Below are 22320 nucleotides of genomic sequence, written 5' to 3'. Positions count from 1 at the left end.
TTTATGAAATTTTGTAATATTGATAAACCGTTTTCATCTGGCAACCGAAGTAAACAACATGGCCGGAGCCGACGAACAGAAAGAGAACACAGGTAAATGATCTTGTCAGCAAAGACGATGTTTGGCGATTATTTTTATGTGTCGTGTTCACTTTATGTCATTGTTTAAAAAATCCGCTTTTACTTTGAAGGGAGTTATTTTCTACAAACAAAGGAATATATACTGATTGATTGTGTCATTTTGTCTCATTGATTGCCTCTTTGTATTCTGTCACGGTGATGTTTTGTTGTATACACTAAAAATGATTGATTAACAAATTTGTACAACAAACACCCTCCTGGGAGTTATTTTGTCATAATCAGGTTTAGTTTTTCAAGTGATCCGTCGATAATCCGCTACTGCCGTAACAACTGTACTCATGCAGTAGTGTTGTGTTTGGGAGTCTGACGTTCTATCAATAATATTGTGCCTCACACTGATCCTTGGGGGTGTAATGCCTAACATTATTTCTCACTTAATTTGTAGCATGCTGCTTGCCTCATATGGCGATTAACAATTTGATATAAATGTACAGAGTTCATCAAGTAACCTGCCATTATCCTACATTGTTCCCCAGGTACACAGTAATTGTAATGAGCCTTATATAGAACATATGTATACAATTAGCAATAGCAGTCATCGGTCTTTTTATAAGCGTGTCCGCTTCTTAACCACCTGTTTTTATTATTCTATTTACAGTACGCATACTCAATCATGTATCAAGTATAGTAGATTCCTCATTTAAAATATGGTAGTTCAAATTCAAATTTCCTCAATACGGTCATCAAATATCATTCATAAAAGACGAATTGGTGCTCAGTTTCATATTTAGATTATTAACACACCATCTGTATCTACGGTCACTATCTTTATATACATGTATAAACTGTATAGGTAGTAGGTGTTATACAGAGTATTTTGGCGGGTCGTTGTTTAACTAGTACACATAGTAGGATGGGTGGAACTTGATCTCCTTGTTAGTCCAGTGCTTGTTGAGGTTGCTTTTAAATGAGTTGATTGATGGTGAATTGACGACTGACGATGGTAAACTGTTCCAGTCATCGACAACTCTGGCTGGGAATGAATTTTTTCTGATGCTTAGCCTTGTGTGTGGTTTTGCCAGTTTCTTATTGTGTCCTCTTGTCCTGCCTTCTCCAGTTATTTGTAATAGATCCTCTGAAGTCACATCCATCCCATTAAGGATTCTGAATACCTGAATCATGTCGTATCTTTTCCCCCTGTACTGGAGTGATGGGAGCCCGAGGTGAGGGAGTCTTTCTGGATAAGGGAGATGAGATATATATTCCTGACCAGTTTAGTAGCTCTCCTTCGGACATTCTCAATTGCTTCAATGTCTTTTTTTAACTGCGGGCTCATAATTTCTTTTTTGTTGAATACAGACACATGATTCTAACGTGAACAGGACTAAGACTTAATCTCAGATGTTTTAATGTTTCTTTGTGTTTAAAATTTTAGTTATTTCAGTGATTAGCATTTTAACCTGTATTTTACTTACAGATTCCTTGTTGGCTGATATCCAGAAAAGGATTACAGATGCATTTGACATTTTTGACAATGAAAATAACAAAACAGTTGATGTCAGGTAATTTATTAACAAAATTAAATTTCAATTTACCATCAATTTTTGACAATTAATCTAAAATGATATTTAGAACATTATATACTGTGACAAAGGGCAAACAACAAAAAAGCGTATTTTTGTCCTTTAGGACTTTCATAAAACAAGCATTTTTGAGTCAAAAGTTTTAAAATAATAGCTAGAATGATAATTATATATACATTGTATTTAAGACAATGGGCCTATCCTGAAACATTCTGTCCTATTAAGTAACACACCCTTTCATTTGATATGTTAACAGTGATTCAATCTTTAAGACAAATGAAATGTAAAACTATAGTATACATAGAATATTTACATCTGAGCTACCCTAAGGTACAGGTATATACTTTGAATGTTTAATATCAAATTGAGTTATTCCCCATTCCCCACTAACTTGATACAGTGAAAAGAGAATGTTGTATCGTACTGTTCTACCAATTAAAGATATTTATCTATTAGATGAATAGATAAAAAGTCAAAATTCAACTTATTTGGCATTTAGACATTTTGTATTTATGTCCAAATGAACAATCTCCTTAATGTATTTGTTGTACTATATTGTATCAAAATATAGGTATCAGTCTCAGATAATAAAGTAAATTTATTTGTTTTCATTATGGATAAGTAAATATTCATTACAAGAACTATAATAACAAATTCATACTTACATATATATGCAGTAAAACAGTGTTAGAAATTGACTTGATACACATGATTTGTTATAGATTTTAATTAGACCTTTCCTTACCATGTCAGGCACACTGTAACTTTATGTAATATTTTGTCTTAAATGCTGTCTGTGTTTATTTACCAAATGTATACATTTATGCACAGGGACTTGACACATTCCTATGACCCAGAATGGAATATATATTACCCCAGGGCCATATTAAATTCTAGTTCATAGGAACATGTCCAGCCCCTGTGCACAATTGTGCATTATTTTGAGATATAAAGACCTTTGGGTTTGTGTTGCTGAATTATTAATACAATAATGAAAAGGTTGTGGAACTTTGTGTAATCAATATAGATATACATGTAATAATTTAAAAAAAATGAAAAAAATCCTCATTGATTTGTACTTTATTTAGGGAAGTGGGTACAATCATTCGCTCCTTAGGCTGTTGTCCCAGTGAGACTGAACTCCATGACATGCTTGCAGAGGTAAGTACATATGCATGAACCATAAAAATAGAGATACATTTATTCATACATAGATGACTAATATGTTACATGTACTGTGGTTCTGTTGTATACGAGTAAAAGTGAGGAGAATGTACTATCATTATGCTCTTCTGCAAGGAGTATACTGGAATCAGCTTGTCAGTCAATCTGTCTTGTCTGTTTGTCCATACAACTCCAAAACTTGTGGACCAATTTCAATGAAACTACACAGGGATGTTAGGGACCATATGTAGATATGCATGTATTTTCTGGCAGAAAGTTGGGTTGTCATGGTAACCAGGTCACAAGGCACAGGTTTTTGTGTAATAGCTATAGCTCATCAGTCCTAAGACAAAATTCATATATTCAAACTTTGTAAAGTGGTGAAGCTTATCCGGTGCTTGTAATTGGACACTTACTAAATCTTTATTCTTTATATCAGAGGAGGAGCTAATTTGTGTATAGATATGGTAATAAACAAAAGAAGCCCTCACCTAAATTCTGATTCAAAGTAGGGGGTGGGGTTATTGTGAACAACAGAATAACAAAGTAGGGGTGGGGTTATTGTGAACAACAGAATAACAAAGTAGGGGTGGGGTTATTGTGAACAACAGAATAACAAAGTAGGGGATGGGCTTATTGTAGGACAAGGGAATAACAAAGTAGGAGGTGGGCTTATTGTAGGACAACAGAATAACAAAGTTGGGGGTGGGCTTATTGTAGGACAACAGAATAACAAAGTAGGAGGTGGGCTTATTGTAGGACAACAGAATAACAAAGTTGGGGTGGGCTTATTGTAGGACAACAGAATAACAAAGTAGAGTGTGGGCTTATTGCAGGACAACATAATAACAATGTAGGGGGTGGGCTTATTGTAGGACAACATAATAGCAAAGTTGGGGGTGGTGTTATTGTAGGACAACAGAATAACAATGTAGGGGTGGGCTTATTGTAGGACAACAGAATAACAAAGTTGGGGGTGGTGTTATTGTAGGACAACAGAATAACAAAGAAGGGGTGGGCTTATTGTAGGACAACGGAATAACAAAGTAGAGGGCAGGCTTATTGTAGGACAACGGAATAACAAAGTAGGGTGTGGGTTTATTGTGAACAACATAATAACAAAGTAGGGAGTGGGGTTATTGTGAACAACATAATAACAAAGTAGGGGGTGGGGTTATTGTGAACAACATAATAACAAAGCAGGGGGTGGGCTTTGTGTGACAATGTAATAACAATGTAGGGGGTGGGCTTATTGTAGGACTACAGAATAACAAAGAAGAGTGTGGGCTTATTATAGGACAATATAATAACAAAGTAGGGGGCGGGCTTATTGTAGAACAACATAATAACAAAGTAGGGGGTGGGCTTTGTGTGACAATGTAATAACAATGTAGGGGGTGGGCTTATTGTAGGACTACAGAATAACAAAGAAGAGTGTGGGCTTATTATAGGACAATATAATAACAAAGTAGGGGGCGGGCTTATTGTAGAACAACATAATAACAATGTAGGGGGTGGGCTAATTGTGTAGGACAACGGAATAACAAAGTAGAGTGTGGGCTTATTGTAGGACAACAGAATAACAAAGTAGGGGTGGGCTTATTGTAGGACAACATAATAACAAAGTAGGGGTGGGCTTATTGTAGGACAACAGAATAACAAAGTAGGGGTGGGCTTATTGTAGGACAACAGAATAACAAAGTAGGGGTGGGGTTATTGTGTAGGTCAACGGAATAACAAAGTAGGGGTGGGGTTATTGTGTAGGACAACGGAATAACAAAGTAGGGGTGGGGTTATTGTGTAGGACAACGGAATAACAAAGTGGGGGTTGGGCTTATTGTATGAGAATTGATGAAGATACAGTAATACTTACTGGTATAAATATATCAGGGGTCGAGAAGTCATGCCAAGTACGTGTGGTATATAAGTTTAGATAACGTTATGTAACACATTGATTTCTGACCCTTCCTAAATACAATGTTTTATCATAGCAAGAACATTTTCAAATTGAATGTGACAGTGAGATTTAGGGTAATCCAGGCATTAATTTGAGTTTATATGCTCTATAGCATTTTAGCAAGCATGCTATTTCAATAAAATAAAATGTTTTGTCAACAGATAGAAGAAGAGGAGCCAACAGGATATATTCGTTTTGAGAAGTTTTTACCGATGATGACGAAAGTTTTGATGGAGAGACGGTACTGAAATATTTAAATATGAGTAGCTTATGATATTATTTTAACCATTACACAATACGTGTCAGTAAACAAAGGTGAAATTCCTTATTTCAGCTTAATCAATTAATGAAACTTATTTTCTGCATTCATAGCTGATTTATTTTTTGTTTTAATTATAAATTGTTATTCAGAAAAAGTTATGAAATTGTACCATAATTCAATCTATTTATTTCCTGTTTAAATCATTGCAAATCCAATTGACACGACTTAACCGTCGGCGTTCTCCAGGCTCCGTATACTGTCAGATGAAGTACATCATATTAAAACTCTGGTAGTCGACCTGCGGCTATAATTAAGTTTTCTGCCAGCATTATAGTGAAAATTCAATTTTGATAATAAAGTTAAGACTGCGCACAGGAAAAGTTAAAATTCTGAGTTCAAGTAAATCAAATAAAAGAACACGGATTAATGTTACATATTTCTTGGAATGATAAGATTTTAGGTAATTAGATATATACAGCTAGAGTTTTCGTGGACCTGTTACAGATACAAACCTCTACCAGAGGATCAGCTGTTGAAGGCGTTCCAAGTTCTGGACCACGACAACAAGGGCTTTCTTACACAAGAAGACTTGGCCAAATACATGTCAGAGGATGGTGAGTGTTGGTCGTAAGGTTTCCTCTTCCTCTTGACAGGTCAATGGATTGTACAAACGACAGAGAGATAAAAAAAATCTTTCGAAGCGACAGCGTAAAATAAATTGAGACTCATCTGATTGTGGTATATTGACAAACCTTACCGAAGACTTTCATGTTGCCAGAAATTATGACATTTTTCTGAACTCTTTTTTGGGTGTATATAATTTCAGTACTTGTCAATTTTCGTTGAAGAGTTAAACGAAGCAGCATATTATGCTCAATCTAATTGCGACATTTCTATTTTAGAATATTGATAAATCAGACCGCTATTGTAAGGATTCAGATTGTCCACTTTGTTTTCCTCTTGAAAATCCTTGGTTGTGTATTTCAGTAATTTTGTCATGATTCATGGATGCCTTACATTTTAAAACTCTTGTCGTTATAAATATGGGTGATGGTATCGATACGTACCTTATAGGTATCAACAGAATATATCAGGGTATGTGGAATTTGTAAATGTCGTCCTGATGACAGCACCAACCTGTCGTGACATGCCAACTGATGAAATGTGATTTTCAGAGAACGTTGATTGATTGTATTACGATTTGTAGAATACGACAGTTACATTTAACTAATATACAGGTTAGATTATCTAATCGCAACCTCATAACCCACCCCTTTTTCAATTTAGATATTAATCAACTGTAATTCGAAATAATATTCCGATTTTATAATCATGTTAATCCTATGCAAAATAATGATATGATCTGTAGTTTATTTGTTTTTGTTAATTTGTTTCACAGGTGAACCATTCCAACAAGAAGAAATGGAAGAAATGCTGTCTGCCGCCGTGGATCCCGAGAAAGGATGTATATTATATAAGGACTATGTGTCGCGAATGACAATCGAGGAAGTGTAACACTGTTAACAAGAACCTGTACATACAAACATGTAAATAGATTTCATATTTTACCATTTAAATGTTTCGTTTGTTTTTATTACAGATCAACAGATATATCATACAGCTAGGTTAAGTACACAGGAAAGCTCCATTCTATGACCGAATGCTGAATTTAATTTTCATTTTTAACCTGGCAACCAAATTGTTCTGTCGTTTGCATACTTCATTTGCAGACCTCAAAATGCTTTCAAGAAGTCATCGTTTGATGATGAATTCCGGCCATCAAAAACATTCCAAAAGACTGACTTGGATATAAGCCCACTATTCATCCAACAAGTAAAAGTTGGGAACAATAAATAATGTTCAAACAGGAATAAATGAACAGTGAGATTAAACAACCTGAATACTTGATGTTTATCAATCATCACTGTGGTAATTCCCTAATCCACAAATATTACATTTATCTACCATCTTCTCACTATGGCGTTAAATGCCACGTCTGTCAGTTATCAGGGAATACACCGCCCTTGTTTACCCGAGGCGACAAGTCCGTAAACAATTCTTTGTTTGTAGCCACCATTCAAGAGATCGATAACTGGTAGTATCAGTCTTAATCCTATAGCGAACATTACTTATAGAAATGCTTTTACATGGATCGTTTCTTGTGTCAATTTCCGTGTTCTGTCTTCCAAAATGCAAATGAATCTGGAGGGAAGACTAGTGCTTCCGAAACAATTGACAGAGTGTCGTCTAGTATCCTTATCAATTTACCTCGCCGAGGTTCGTAATGTTGTTTGCAAATCTATCTCGATGGATTAGCCTCATTCTTACTCGATTTCAATGCATTTTTCCTATTTGGAGTACACACACAATCACAGCCCTGTCTGGTTTCTCTTTCACCACTTACGACACCCATATTTATACGACAGCGCGTACGTTTCTGCATGTGTCTGGTTTCATTTTGCTTTTATATTGGATTTCCGTGTAATTTTTCACTGGACCCATGATGGTCTGGTAGTCGCTGCATAAGATCGAATGTGTTTGTCCATTAGAAATGCGCCTTGTCATTACAGGACCTTATAATGTTGGAGCGATGTAATACGTAGAATTGCAATCTAAAACACGATATGTGGATTAACTAGGAATCACAATGGACTTGCATTAAAGCTTACTCTTACAAACCAATTTTCATCATATTTGGGTCATTGGTTTAATTTATATTTACGGAACACTATCACGCAATGTCTAATAGCAAATTTCGAAAAAAAAGAAATTTATTGGGTGAAATGATGTACGTTGTAAGGTCGTTATCCGATCTCCTTAGGGATCAACCACATGTATACCTAATGCTATTGTTACGTCCGGGGGAATTACAAGCATTACGACTGAGGATAATGTAAATCCGTTAGAGCTGCGAAACCTACTTCCATGCACGTGGTAATCCGATGTTAACAGGGAAGTAAAGCACACCTGTCGCCATCCCTTCTCAGTAACTGACGAAAGAAAGGATTCTAATAAAAAAAAAAACAACCCATAAAAAACATATCCAAAAAGCAAAAAGCAAAAATTCATGTGAAATGATAATACTTCATGATAAAAACGCATTGCAGTGTAGGTTTTAATTTCGGTAATAGCCTATAACTAGATTATTTCATAAACGATTTTAAATTAAAATAAAACCATGATTTTAAAGACATATGGTATTAGTTGGTGTAAATGGCTGCAGATTCAACTACTCGATAATTATTTTCATAACAGCCACAGTGAACCATCGAATTCTCGCCGTGTTTGAGGTTTATTAAAGTGTGTGTTTATCTGTAATCAAACTGAGAATTCATATCATATTTAAACATAGTCTGATTTTGATTAAATTTATTAAATATATCCCTCGTACGTGTTTAAAAAGACAACACTGATGGAATGGCATTGCCCTCACATTTGTGGCTACTTTTTATACGCCCGACGAAAGACGGGACGTATTATGTTATCATGTTGGCGGGCGGGCACATATGTTGTCCGGACCATTACACCAATACTACTCGACCCAGGCTCTCCATACTTGACACAAATATATATATATTGATGAGCCGGAGTGACGCATACCGACAGCATGCCCCTTACCCCCATAGTTGTGGAGTTATTCCCCTTTGATGATTTTACTTCGGGCACATATGGTGTTGAGCTCTCCATGCTTAACACAAATATACATCTAGATGAGCCGGAGTGTCACATACCAAAATTATGCCCCTTACCCCCTTATTAGCGGAGTTATCCAACGGCCCCTTGTTATAGTTTATATTGCCTACCTTGACCAAACCTGTGATAGTTCTTGTAGGATCAAGGTATCTTCTATGTATGTAATATAGCTATTTATTACATTTTTACCAGTGAAATATAAAAAAAAATATTCATTCTATAAAAGTGATCCATATCACTTTTGCTGATTTGACCAATCAAATTAATGATTAGAAAATACCAAAATAATTGACCAATCAGAAAGCCCGACATATATATGTCAGCACCTGGACAGGGGAAACTACTTTTTTTGTTTACAAATTATCGCTGTAGTCCTAGTTAGCATACGGGGTAGGGTTTTCGTTGATAACAAATGTAATAAACAGAATATCTAACATTGTCTTCAGTTACACCAAATATATTTCACTCATGCGGCTAATATTTTGATATTTTTCACTCGTGCTGCGCACTCGTGAAACATATCAAAATATTAGCCCCACTCGTGAAATATATTTGGTATTACTGAAGACACTGTTAGATGTCCTCTGTCTCGGTCTTACTAAAATACAAATAGTTCACAACGAGAGGGAAATATTGACGTGATTGCTGGTAGTCACAACATTTTGTTGATTAATTATATAGTCGTAGTAATTTCTAACGCGGTGACCTGGATTGAATACCAAATACGTTTGGGATCTGAAGTAACACGACATGACATGACTGCCGTAGTCTTACTCAAGTTACCAATAGTATACAGTGGTCTACTTGACAACATCGGTCATTATTTCGTAGCTTTAACTTCGACGTGCAGTATATCATAATTCCTTTAGCCCGAACATTTAGAGGTTTTGTAGACATTTACAACAATGATATTTGTTCCAACAAATGACAACGCATAATTCATATAAATTGTGTATGTAATTTCAAATGTTCCGGGTCGTGGTAAGAATATTTGGACTACTGAGGCAAAAGCGTGTGCCAATCCCAATGTATGTGGTGGCAAAGTTACACGGGCAATTTGAGAAAATAAGTTAAATGTCAAGTTGTTGTCAAGATTACCAATCTAACGTCAAACATACATGTACAGTCTGGCATAGTTATAAAAACAACTAATTATTTACATATAAATTTTCCTCTGATAAAACAATAATTGCGTTTTTGAAGATAAAAAATTCCTCTAAACAAGTCTAGGTCACTAAAAATGAGCAGAAAAAGACGGTGATCTTTTGCAATAAAGCAAATGCTAGTAGTGGTGCAAAAACAATATCAATTGTCAGGACAATCAGTCTGTTATTTCCATGTCGTATTCCCTTAAATGAACGAAGTGAAACCCAATGTATCGCTCTACGAAATGTGTATTGGACCAATGGGGATCTTTAAAATAGAAGAAAATAACCTCAAATGACCCTTAATACACGACTGCCATCTTAGTAGTTTTCGTGCACAATCCATATGAGTTTCGCGTTGTCATTCGGTAAAATTGTTGACAAGATATTTTTGAAACGTCTACAAAAGCCATAATTGTTCAAGTTGCAGGAATTGTGATAAACGGCACGTCAATGTTGAAGTTATGATACTCACGACCGATTTCGTCCTTAAGTAGGCTGCTGCATTAAAAAACAGAAAATCAAAAACAAAAACGGTAGTCATGTTGCGATGTCAAAGATATCGTTGACGATAAAACAACTTCCTGGTCGTGCGGACCAATCATCATGGAGCACTCAAAATCAAGATTGCCTTAAATGGGCTTGTTTGTCGGTTGTACGGTGTGTGTCTCCTCTCGAGCGAACATCATAAAGTATAAAACATGAAAACTTGCTAGTGATTATATTTCACTTGAGGCATTTCATTAATGATGTGATTTTGATGATGAGATTATGCATTTATATATTATTTCAGTCAATAAAAATATAATTGATCAGAAAAGAGATTGACGTATACGAAATAATTATAAGCTGATTTTTAAGAATATTATATCCAATTAAAAACATATTTTCCATGTTATTTAACGTCCTGTCACCTGTCAGGGTCATATCAGGATAATAATAAAGAATGCCGACTTAATAACGAAACCGAAATTCCGACTCCAAATCAACAGAGAATACTGACATAATAACGAAACCGATATTCCAACTCCAAATTAACAGAGAATACCGACATAATAACGAAACCGGAACTCCATTTCAAAATCAACAGAGAATACCGACCTTACAACGAAACAGAAATTTTAACTCCAAATGAACAGAGAATACCGTCTAAATAACGAAACCAAAATTCCGCCTCCAAATCAACAGAGAATACCGTCTAAATAACGAAACCAAAATTCGAACTCCAAATTAACAGAGAATACCGACTTAATAACGAAACCGAAATTCCACCTCAAAATCGATAAAACCAGCGTAAGACACAAACACAAATATAGATGGAATCTCCAATGTTACAAACATTCACTAACTGACCAACTTTAAATGAAGCTTATCCCAAACATAGATTCTGTACAGGACATATCTATTTGTGGTGTTAAGGAATTCAGTACTGATCTATTTGTGGTGTTAAGGAATTCAGTATATATATATTTGTGGTGTAAGGGAATTCAGTACTGATCTATTGGTGGTGTTAACGAATTCAGTATAGATCTATTGGTGGTGTTAACGAATTCAGTACTGATCTATTTGTGGTGTTAAGAAATTCAGTACAGATCTATTTGTGGTGTTAAGGAATTCAGTACATATCTATTTGTGGTGTTAAGAAATTCAGTACAGATCTATTTGTGGTGTTAGGGAATTCAGTACTGATCTATTTGTGGTGTTAAGAAATTCAGTACTGATCTGTTTGTGGTGTTAATGAATTCAGTATAGATCTATTTGTGGTGTTAACGAATTCAGTACTGATCTATTTGTGGTGTTAATGAATTCAGTACAGATCTATTTGTGGTGTTAACGAATTCAGTATAGATCTATTTGTGGTGTTAACGAATTCAGTATAGATCTATTTGTGGTGTTAATGAATTCAGTATAGATATATTTGTGGTGTTAACGAATTCAGTACAGATCTATTTATGGTGTTAATGAATTCAGTACAGATCTATTTGTGGTGTTAATGAATTCATTACAGATCTATTGATGGTGTTAATGAATTCAGTACAGATCTATTTGTGGTGTTAATGAATTCAGTACAGATCTATTTGTGGTGTTAATGAATTCAGTACAGATCTATTTGTGGTGTTAACGAATTCAGTACTGATCTATTTGTGGTGTTAATGAATTCAGTAATATCTATTGGTGGTGTTAACGAATTCAGTAAAGATCTATTTGTGGTTGTAAGGAATTCAGTACAGATCTATTTGTGGTGTTAAGGAATTCAGTACAGATCTATTTGTGGTGTTAAGGAATTCAGTACAGATCTGTTTGTGGTGTTAATGAATTCAGTACATATATATTTGTGGTGTTAGGGAATTCAGTACAGATCTGTTTGCGGTGTTAGAGAATTCAGTACAGATCTATTGATGGTGTTAATAAATTCAGTACATATCTATTGGTGGTGTTAAGGAATTCAGTACAGATCTGTTTGTGGTGTTAATGAATTCAGTATAGATCTATTTGTGGTTTTGATGAATTCAGTACAGATCTATTTGTGGTGTTATGGAATTCAGTACAGATCTATTTGTGGTGTTAAGGAATTCAGTACAGATATGTTTGTGGTGTTAGGGAATTCAGTACATATATATTTGTGGTGTTAGGGAATTCAGTACAGATCTATTTATGGTGTTAAGGAATTCAGTACAGATCTATTTGTGGTGTTAATGAATTCAGTACAGAGCTATTGGTGATGTTAACGAATTCAGTACTGATCTATTTGTGGTGTTAAGGAATTCAGTACAGATCTGTTTGTGGTGTTAGGGAATTCAGTACAGATCTATTTGTGGTGTTAATGAATTCAGTACAGATCTATTTGTGGTGTTAATGAATTCAGTACATATCTATTTGTGGTGTCTAGGTAATTCCTCAGTACTAGATATATTTGTGGTGTTAAGGGAATTCAGTACAGATCTATTTGTGCGGTGTTTAGATGAATTTCAGTACAGATCTATTTAGTGGTGATTAATGAAATTCAGTACATGATCTATCGGTGGTGTTAGGGCAATTCAGTACAGATCTCTTGGTGGTGTTAGGAATTCAGTACTAGATCTATTTGTGGTTGTAAGGAATTCAGTACAGATCTATTTGTGGTGTTAATGAATTCAGTACAGATCTATTTGTGGTTTTGATGAATTCAGTACAGATCTATTTGTGGTGTTAATGAATTCAGTACAGATCTATTTGTGGTGTTAGGGAATTCAGTACAGATCTATTGTGGTGTTAATGAATTCAGTATAGATCTATTTGTGGTGTTAATGAATTCAGTATAGATCTATTTGTGGTGTTAATGAATTCAGTACAGATCTATTTGTGGTGTTAATGAATTCAGTATAGATCTATTTGTGGTGTTAGGGAATTCAGTACAGATCTATTTGTGGTGTTAAGGAATTCAGTACAGATCTGTTTGTGGTGTTAGGGAATTCAGTACATATATATTTGTGGTGTTAATGAATTCAGTATAGATCTATTGGTGGTGTTAAGGAATTCAGTACAGATCTATTTGTGGTTTTGATGAATTCGGTACAGATCTATTTGTGGTGTTAATGAATTCAGTACTGATCTATTGGTGGTGTTAGGGAATTCAGTACAGATCTATTGGTGGTGTTTAGGAATTCAGTATAGATCTATTTGTGGTGTTAAGGAATTCAGTACTGATCTATTTGTGGTGTTAGGGAATTCAGTACAGATCTGTTTGTGGTGTTAGGGAATTCAGTACATATCTATTGGTGGTGTTACGGAATTCAGTACAGATCTATTTGTGGTGTTAATGAATTCAGTACAGATCTGTTTGTGGTGTTAATGAATTCAGTACAGATCTATTTGTGGTGTTAACGAATTCAGTACTGATCTATTTGTGGTGTTAATGAATTCAGTACAGATCTATTGGTGGTGTTAGGGAATTCAGTACATATATATTTGTGGTGTTAACGAATTCAGTACAGATCTATTTGTGGTGTTAATGAATTCAGTACTGATCTATTTGTGGTGTTAATGAATTCAGTACTGATCTATTTGTGGTGTTAATAAATTCAGTACATATCTATTGGTGGTGTTAATGAATTCAGTACATATATATTGGTGGTGTTAATGAATTCAGTACAGATCTATTTGTGAGTGTCTTTTCGCAAAAATTGTTTTTGTTTATTTGCTCTTAGATTTTATTTTTAAGGAATACACAACAGACTTTGTATATTGATGTTAGATAACATTTTATTTGAACAACTGGATCATGTAAGATACGAGGTAATGTGGTGATTATGTATTGTTTTTACTCATGATTCTCCTTGTCTGAAAAAGAAAGTAAGACTATTTGTTAAAATTCCTACATTTAATACAGGTTATCTTCGGCACAGAATTATTGCATAAACCTACACAATTGTTTCCAAATGATATATGAACTATTGTTTTCACAGGAAATATAAAGTATTGTTTAAAGTATTGTTTCCAAATGATATATGAACTATTGTTTTCATACGACTGAGTGGTGTTTAACATTTGTCTGAATGATTTTGAAAAAAAGAAACATTCTAGATACAGACATGTGCTGTAAAGATGATATTCTGGAAAGCAATGTGTATGCACTATCTTTGTTTAAGCATGGCCGTTCGTCCGTGTTTTTTTCGTTTATTAACTACTTACCATAGCAGTTTGTATAAGGATTGCCTTTGTATTCCGGGTAACATACACACATTCGTCCTAGAGGATAAGCTCGAACTCCACACTTGATTGCTGTAAACGAATTTCGGATTAGTTTAAGACAATCATTTTGTAATCTCGGTATTGAACGCCTCACTTGATAACTGTAAATACATTTTAAGTCTAATTTTAACTATCACTTCATTTGATGGCGATAACGATTAACAACACGCTGAGGTTTTGATGGTTCGTCCTTCTAGGACGTGTAAGGACAATATAATTATTGTATTATTGGCCTATTGGTTGAGAATAAGGCATTTGTTTTTGTATAAAAAGTTATCAAAATGTGACGTAAATTTTGTTATTTCATAACGAAATGATAGGTTGGCACCTCGTCGCTACTGTACTGTTATATTACCGTGAATACAGCCGTGTTCTCCACTGCTGCTGTCACTGATAACGCTGTCAATGTTGTATCCTCCACTACTACTTCCTACAGATCGTGATTCTTCAGTAATAAAATGAGTCAAACTTTTATTAAAACATTGGTCTGTAATAAGTAGTCAAGAAAACTGTTTATAATCATCAGCAAATATGTTAAAAATGAAATGAGAAAGCCAATTTGATATTTTCGAAAAAAGTCTCTTTTGTGAGAAAGATTCATAATGTATTAATGATTTAATTCATCTCAATAATTTTTATATCTCTCTGGTACCTTTATTCTTATTTGCTTTTTTAGAATCGGTGGCGTAGATTTGAAAATAGTGATGGGGAAATTTGACAAAAAGTATCTGTTTCGATATGAAGAGGTATGCATCCACCATTGAGGCAGCGTGCTCTCAAAACATCAAACTAGAACTAAAATAAATGTTCATTACTTTGGATTTCATGTAATAAAGCGTACATATTTTAACATTGTTATCATTTCAGCGCCTTTATTGGTGGAAAAGTTCCGCCTAGTTACGACTGCACTAATAAAAGCTTATCGTTATTTAACGATGAAATGTACATTTCAAGCTAGAACTCAAGTGACATCGTTCTTACTGACAAAGTACAAATGTATCTTAATCTTAGATAAATCAGAACACGGTAGCACAAACCTCGTTTTCCTAGAAGAGCACATTCCACTGCTGAAATAAGAAATTGTGTTGACATACTTTAGATGAATACCTAATGTTGCCATTCAGCGAAAGCTGTATTTAATCTATATTTATTGAATTCACGAATTAAATGATTGTCATCAAACCGATTTAATTGTTAAAATGTATGCTATTTCTTTAGGAAAACTATTTAATACACACTTTTAGAATCCAGCTATATAACCGGCCAAGTTCATGTCGTCAACGTGTTTTAAATAAAAATTTAAACATGCGAAATATTCAGTTAGTGTATTCAAACTCATAAACATTGATACAATTAACGTTTTAACAGAAATGATACCGGTTAAATGTAGTTAAGTAACGGTCGATTACAATAAACAATAACTTACCAAAAGCAATGATCAAAGAAAACAATATATTTCGAAGTGGCGTCATGTCGGCGAACGTCTTGTATCAGAGTGGATCTTAATCCTGTAAAAGGTAAGACCTAATTTAGTTACTGTATATAGCATATCGTACCGCCCCTTATTGCTTCGTAATGGTTGTCATATGCTTCAGATCAAAGTGCAAAGCCATTATTTACAACTTAATTCCTATTCATATGCTGAGGTAAGAGTGGAACCATACACACACATGATGTATAATCCCTAGTTATCAACATATTTAAAAACAGATGACTGAACGAAGCAGACTACCATGAAATAGGTTTATCTTAAAAAATATCTCGAAATATTGGTTTTTGTTTTTGACCTATGACCTCTGGTATTTACATATAAAGTAATGTTTATTAGATTTATCATACTATAGTAATGTACTAATACACCATTATATATGGACTGTCCAAATTACTCCAATCCTACAGACAGGAAACGGTTACACAAAGAAAAAATAGGCCAGTTAAAGCAGGGCAGCCGAGTACATATACTCCAATGGATTGATCTCTAGCGCCGAGATACATTACAATGGGGATTAATGAATATATTACATCATACCGTATTCTTAATGGCAATATTCTAATGTCGGTCTGTTCCATCACCGTATGACAACGAATCATTCTAATCTGACTTTCACGTCGTAGCTCTCATTAAACCTCTAAGTTTCATATGCAAGGGAGAGACCGCTAAACTGAAGAGACAAATAGTCCACAGGCTGAGTATTGTATAAGTACTATATTCAGATTTCATCAACATATTTCTTTTTGTACATAGCTCCCATTAATAAGTAAATGATAAATAAAAAAGAATAGATAAATAAATAGATAATCAAATAAACAAATAAAGGAAATAAGTATTGAAACAAACGATACGAACAGATAGTAAACATCAGAAAAAAAACCCACTAGGGTCCAAAAACAAAAACAAATCAATGTAATCCGCATAAAAATCTAGTGCAGAATACAATGAAAACACATGTGGTATGGCACTACGGAAGGCATTCATCAGGTCTTAGGTATCTCCATTTTACGTGATATGGATTCGGCAGCAAAGTTACGAACTTAACATTTATCGGGTTTTTTTCGCCATTGGAATGCTTGCAATAATAACATGGATGTGATATCTTGCTTTAAAAGTACTTATATTATCTACATGTATTTTGATTTAATATAAAAGATATACTTTTACCTCAATTCGATGATGGTATCTAAATATAGCGGTCCCCGTTCCCAAGGGAACCTAATACCAGATTCGATATTTATCAATAATGATGTATATGTTTCCCAAATTACGTAATTCATTTCAATATAATTTTCCTTCACCCAATCTCTCACAATCACCAAATAATGTGTATATACTAACATCCCGTAATAACAATATAATGCATAATCTACTTACATCCCGGCAACAGATGATGTATATCTACTTACATTCCGGCAACAGATGATGGCATGTAATGAAGTTGTCCACAGATTATGAACCCCTTAATTGCCATTTCATCTTATGATAATGTGGCAGTCCTGACGCAGAATTTGGCTTTCGTCATGCTAATAAACGTATAGATCATAAAATAAAAGAATAACTAGAAATGAAATGAATGACATCATTAATTGGTAAAAGCCAGCTGTCTGTCAAGTGTAATACACATAAGAATGGTTGGGATATCACTAGCTATACCAAGACGTTTTTAACTTAGGAAATACAAATCTAGAAATCTAATCATTCGGTTTAATAATACCTTACTCAGGGAACTTTTAAAACTTCAAACACATCAAACTATCAAAAGATATGTAGTGTACTGAACACACTGTAAATCTGTATCGTGTCAAGGCATTGTGAAATTAACACTTGTAACACCTGTCCCTTATTTTGACGTCAAAACGGAAAAGATTAGTGACGAAGTCGTATGTATGATTAGTCTTTATTTGACTTTTATATATGTAACTGGACGAAAACCTAAATAGCCGGAAAGATCGGCTTTCCATTCTTTATAAAGGCAATGTAGCGTGTGGTTATGGCGTTAAGACAGGTGTGTCACACCATATAAGTACTGTACACTCATCCGTTGACCAGCCATAGCATTTGTACAGGATGTTTGGGATCAGAGATCTTACGTTGCTAACGTTGGTCGTGGTCGGATGTTGGGGTGAGTATGTATTTGTTGACTTAAATATCAAATACAGCTTGATTAGGTAAGGAATGAATAACTAGTGGTATAAAGACTCACCTAAATACAATACCATGATCTTATATATCAAATAATGCTTAATAAGATAGGCAGTGAATATTTTGTGATATAAAAAAATACAATAAAATGATGTACACTATTGACATATGCGCAGCTCATAATAATTTCGTTGCTAACACAAACGGCAATGCCACTTTTAATGATGCACAGCCAGTGAAAAGCGATGTAACAAACAGCGACGCCATTGCTTAATTTACGGGCTGACATTGAAAAAATCAACTCCATAAATAGGTAAATGAACTTTAGAACAAAGATGGATATTGACATTTAGTATTTAATAAAATTATAATGTTTTGAATGAGAAATAAAACAAATTACAAAAGTAACTATTGGTTTAACAGTGGCGGATGGAGCTGACCTGAGGAGAGAAAAGAGAGGTATTTATGGAGATCTTGTAATTTTTGGAAGTATATATTTGAAATAGGAGTCAGCCGGATCGTGTTGTATACTACATTCGTTACTACAACATTTGGCTGGCTTTAATTTACATGCGGTAATCTGTCTCCTCTCCTTTATTATAAAAAAAAAAAAATCATATTTTGTTTCTAACAACAGAAACAAGTTTGTTTTTGTTTGTCCTACGTTATATTATATATTTTAGATATAGCAATCTGCATTAAAATCAAAATTAATTCAGTCAGTATATCATATCAAGGAAACACTGTATTTTCGTGTGTATGTTCAGCTTGCTGTTTATTTAGGCTACCTTTTTGGGGCTCCTGTGGAATGTGGATTCTTGGCTCATTATGACTGGAATGCTGGAGCATGTGTATGTGACCATGGATGCAGTGGAACTCCAGATACTGGATGTCGTAAGTTTCCATTCAGTATATGCCATATACAGGTCTCATGGCTGCCCTTTAAGTCTATAAACGGATTGATAATGCTATATCACTCACTATATTAATAATAGCTATTGTCATTTTTGACAGAAAGGTCATTTTTGATTCCTGAACACCGGTTTATGAATCATTAATCAAATATGTCAGGTGCCAATTGAGAAAGTTAGTGCGCAGTTTTCTTGGAAAACCAGGAGTTAATAGGATAATGTGGATCATTTTAATTATGTCAAATATTAGTCGAACGCTCATTTAACAAGATGGTACAATGTGCATTCATATCATATTCCATTTGACGGATACTATGATAATATTCTGTGTTGTGTTTCGGTAAAATCCGAATGTATGAAAATATCAATTTCTCGTGGAGCACTCTTCACAAATAAGAATGGGTACATTTGTTCTGCAATCATAAACCAAATACAATTATTATCAATTCAATTTGTACTTAATTTCATTATCGATTACATATTCTTTCCCATTAGATTTAATCACCGTAGCTCAACCACTACCAGTCCTTCAGCCAGAGCCAGACGTGATACAAGACAGCGAAAGCAGTAGTAGTAGTAGCAGCAGCAGCAGCAGCAGTAGCAGTAGCAGTAGCAGTAGCAGCAGTAGCAGTAGTAGCGAAAGTGAAAGTAGCGAGAGCGAAAGTGAAAGTAGCGAGATCGGAAGTGAAAGTAGCGAGATCGGAAGTAACAGTAGCAACAGCGGAAGTAAAAGTAGCAAAAACGGAAGTAATAGCAGCGGGGATTAATACTAAAAAAGACCCTAGCATATAACGGTGAGGCATTAATCATGTTCTCCATAAAATACATGTACATATCATTAACTGAATAAAGTTTAAAATATGAAGAACTTCACACGAAACCAAAATAAACAAGTATATCTGTTATTGGGCATGACGACTGACGAGGGCAATTGTTAGGTTTGATGTTTAATATCGTCTGTTTCCTCTACATTTATGCATGCATATATACAATATAAAAACTAAATCTAGAGCAATCACATGCAATTGTAACGTAAAGACAATATTGTAAGAACGTACATTTCTGATATATCGTCGTATTTCTTAATACTGTATGTTTTATTTTCAGATACACCAGTAACCTTAATTGCTGTTAGATTGTGTGTAATGAGAAATACAATCAATTATTAAAAATAAAACTTGAGTCATTCGATTTTCTTCTGACTTGTATGTATATTTGGTATCAACCAATGGCCATTATAAATGAAAGACTTACAAATAAAAGGTCCTTTGATGGGATAGAGATTACAACTACATGGTTCAATCAGTATCGTATTGTTTTATACGGTTAAATTGTAAAAGGAGGAAATATTGAAGGGAGTGAATAAAGTACTAAACACGTATAAGTTCACTATAACTAAATCCTCCCAGTCAAACTGTTGATATGTTTATGGTGTTACACGCGTAATTATACTAAAACTAAATCCTCTCAGTCAAACTGTTGATATGTTTGTGGTTTAACAGGCATATTTATACTATAATTAAATCCTCCCAGTCAAACTGTTGATATGTTTGTGGTGTTACACGCGTAATTATACTAAAACTAAATCCTCCCAGTCAAACTGTTGATATGTTTGTGGTGTTACACGCTTTTAATAACTGATGTCTTACAGTGATTTTGAACAACTGTCTGTTGGAATCACCTTTTGAAGAAACTGACATTATTTATTCCATTACCTACGTTGTAACAAAAAAAAATCATTAACAACAGGTTTTAAATGGAAATAGCCACCAAAATGGTGCCATTAGAATTTATAATATAAACTAGTCAGTCCCATGACTCGAAAACACAAGTCATTATGAAAAATAAACAATAAATTCCAAAACACAGTAATTTTAATAAACAATATAAAGCAACTACAGCATCAGTACATTATCCTCAATACCATGTTAGCTAGACTTATTGGGGTTGCCCAAAAATCGCCATAACATAGCATTCAACGAAATGCTAGACACTTAAAAGGGCCGAAAAAATGAGCTAACAAAGGGTAGTGAAGGTCGGGATTCCGGCTGTGATAGAGCGGAACGCCTATAATGTTAAGTGGGAGCAGCAACTACCATTTAATAGACTCTGGTATGTCTCGGCCAGGGAACAGGACCCAAAATATTCCTAGCGGGAGAAACGCCCAACTCAGGGTAAAGACTAAGGCATTCTCAAGGGAGACATTAGGAAGAAGATTGTTGTTAAAAAAGAAGAGAGAGAGAGAGAGAGATTGATTAGATATACATAACAATTGCAATATACAAAAGAACACTACTGTCCACAAATCGTCTGCATTCCGGTTTCCCCGGATGATATGATATCGTGGAGCAGAAGGCATCCAAATCTACAGTGTTAAAACTTCTAAAATCCTCCTTCCATCTGTAAAAAGTGTTTGGTTGTCTGTTCCATATTCAATGTTCTTCAGATTGGATAACAACCGGTATAAAATATAACAATAATATCGCATGGATACAAATTAAAAAGGACAGGGAGGAGATTAAGACCAAGTATTCCAAAAGGGTAAGCGTCCTCATCAACGACATCCGCGATCCATACCAAGGTCAAATCCGTGTTAAATCACATTCTCAAAATAAGAAAAAGATTGGTGTTCCAGGTGGTCCAAATTCAGCTGTTTTATGACTGTCTTGTAAGAACATTTGGAGAAATGGGGTTTAAATAACGTTGAGAAATAAGAGGGGTACTTGTGTATCGAAATAACCAAGGTGTGTTAGCCTGGGCAGATTAATTGATGTTAATGGTCCCTTGTTGGGAAATTCGACTTTCAAAAAGTGCTAAAAAAAGTTATATCGGCATCTAACTTAAAAAAAGATTGGTTCACGATGCACTGACGTCCAAACAGCGTGAAAAGCCTCTGAATCAAGTGATAGTCTCAATGGTAATCATTAGGAACATGAGAACTATTATTTGACACGTGCACATTAAGTACATATAAATATAAACACATTATGTATGTGCTACAGTGCATCAATATTGTCGCAATTTATAACGTAACTATTTCCGTTAAATCAACTGTAACTCTAGATTGTATACTTAACTCATTAAACGCTAATTTATTCTTATAAATAGTGAAACGATTAAAGACACTGCGATGCACGAATTTTAAAACACTGATGTT

At 34.5% G+C, this 22320-nt stretch overlaps 2 protein-coding genes across 3 annotated transcripts; both read left to right on the top strand.

The window, feature by feature from the left end:
• Positions 1–12: 12 nt before the first annotated feature.
• LOC117324514 (dynein regulatory complex protein 8-like) lies at positions 13–6623 on the top strand. Its single transcript, XM_033880415.1, has 6 exons — positions 13–92; positions 1558–1642; positions 2752–2824; positions 4946–5025; positions 5551–5660; positions 6446–6623. Exons 1-6 carry the CDS (start codon positions 59–61, stop codon positions 6559–6561), a joined length of 498 nt encoding a protein of 165 aa, XP_033736306.1. The 5' UTR covers positions 13–58; the 3' UTR covers positions 6562–6623.
• Positions 6624–17964: 11341 nt separating this feature from the next.
• LOC117322863 (uncharacterized protein DDB_G0271670-like) lies at positions 17965–20350 on the top strand. Of its 2 annotated transcripts, XM_033877799.1 has the most exons (5): positions 17965–18232; positions 18676–18711; positions 19036–19146; positions 19659–19957; positions 20271–20350. In XM_033877799.1, the coding sequence occupies exons 1-4, from the start codon at positions 18178–18180 to the stop codon at positions 19928–19930; spliced, it is 474 nt and encodes a 157-aa protein (XP_033733690.1). In that variant the 5' UTR covers positions 17965–18177; the 3' UTR covers positions 19931–19957; positions 20271–20350. The 2 variants fall into 2 exon arrangements, with proteins under 2 accessions (XP_033733690.1, XP_033733689.1); XM_033877798.1 differs by lacking the exon at positions 20271–20350 and having other exon boundaries at positions 19659–20244.
• The last annotated feature ends 1970 nt before the right edge of the window (positions 20351–22320 follow it).

Source organism: Pecten maximus, chromosome 3 (assembly GCF_902652985.1).
Source record: "Pecten maximus chromosome 3, xPecMax1.1, whole genome shotgun sequence".
NCBI lineage: Eukaryota > Metazoa > Mollusca > Bivalvia > Pectinida > Pectinidae > Pecten > Pecten maximus.
Note: the sequence above shows the minus strand (reverse complement) of the source record. Positions and strands in the feature narration are given on the sequence as shown.

Excerpts from the sequence above, each read along its gene's own strand:
- LOC117322863 (XM_033877799.1), top strand. The coding sequence starts at position 18,178 with ATGTTTGGGATCAGAGATCTTACGTTGCTAACGTTGGTCGTGGTCGGA. Across the intron at positions 18,712-19,035 it reads CCTGAGGAGAGAAAAGAGAG|GCTACCTTTTTGGGGCTCCT; the intron begins GTATTTATGGAG and ends CTGTTTATTTAG. Across the intron at positions 19,147-19,658 it reads AACTCCAGATACTGGATGTC|ATTTAATCACCGTAGCTCAA; the intron begins GTAAGTTTCCAT and ends CTTTCCCATTAG.
- LOC117324514 (XM_033880415.1), top strand. The coding sequence starts at position 59 with ATGGCCGGAGCCGACGAACAGAAAGAGAACACAG. Across the intron at positions 93-1,557 it reads CGAACAGAAAGAGAACACAG|ATTCCTTGTTGGCTGATATC; the intron begins GTAAATGATCTT and ends TTTTACTTACAG. Across the intron at positions 2,825-4,945 it reads TCCATGACATGCTTGCAGAG|ATAGAAGAAGAGGAGCCAAC; the intron begins GTAAGTACATAT and ends TTTTGTCAACAG.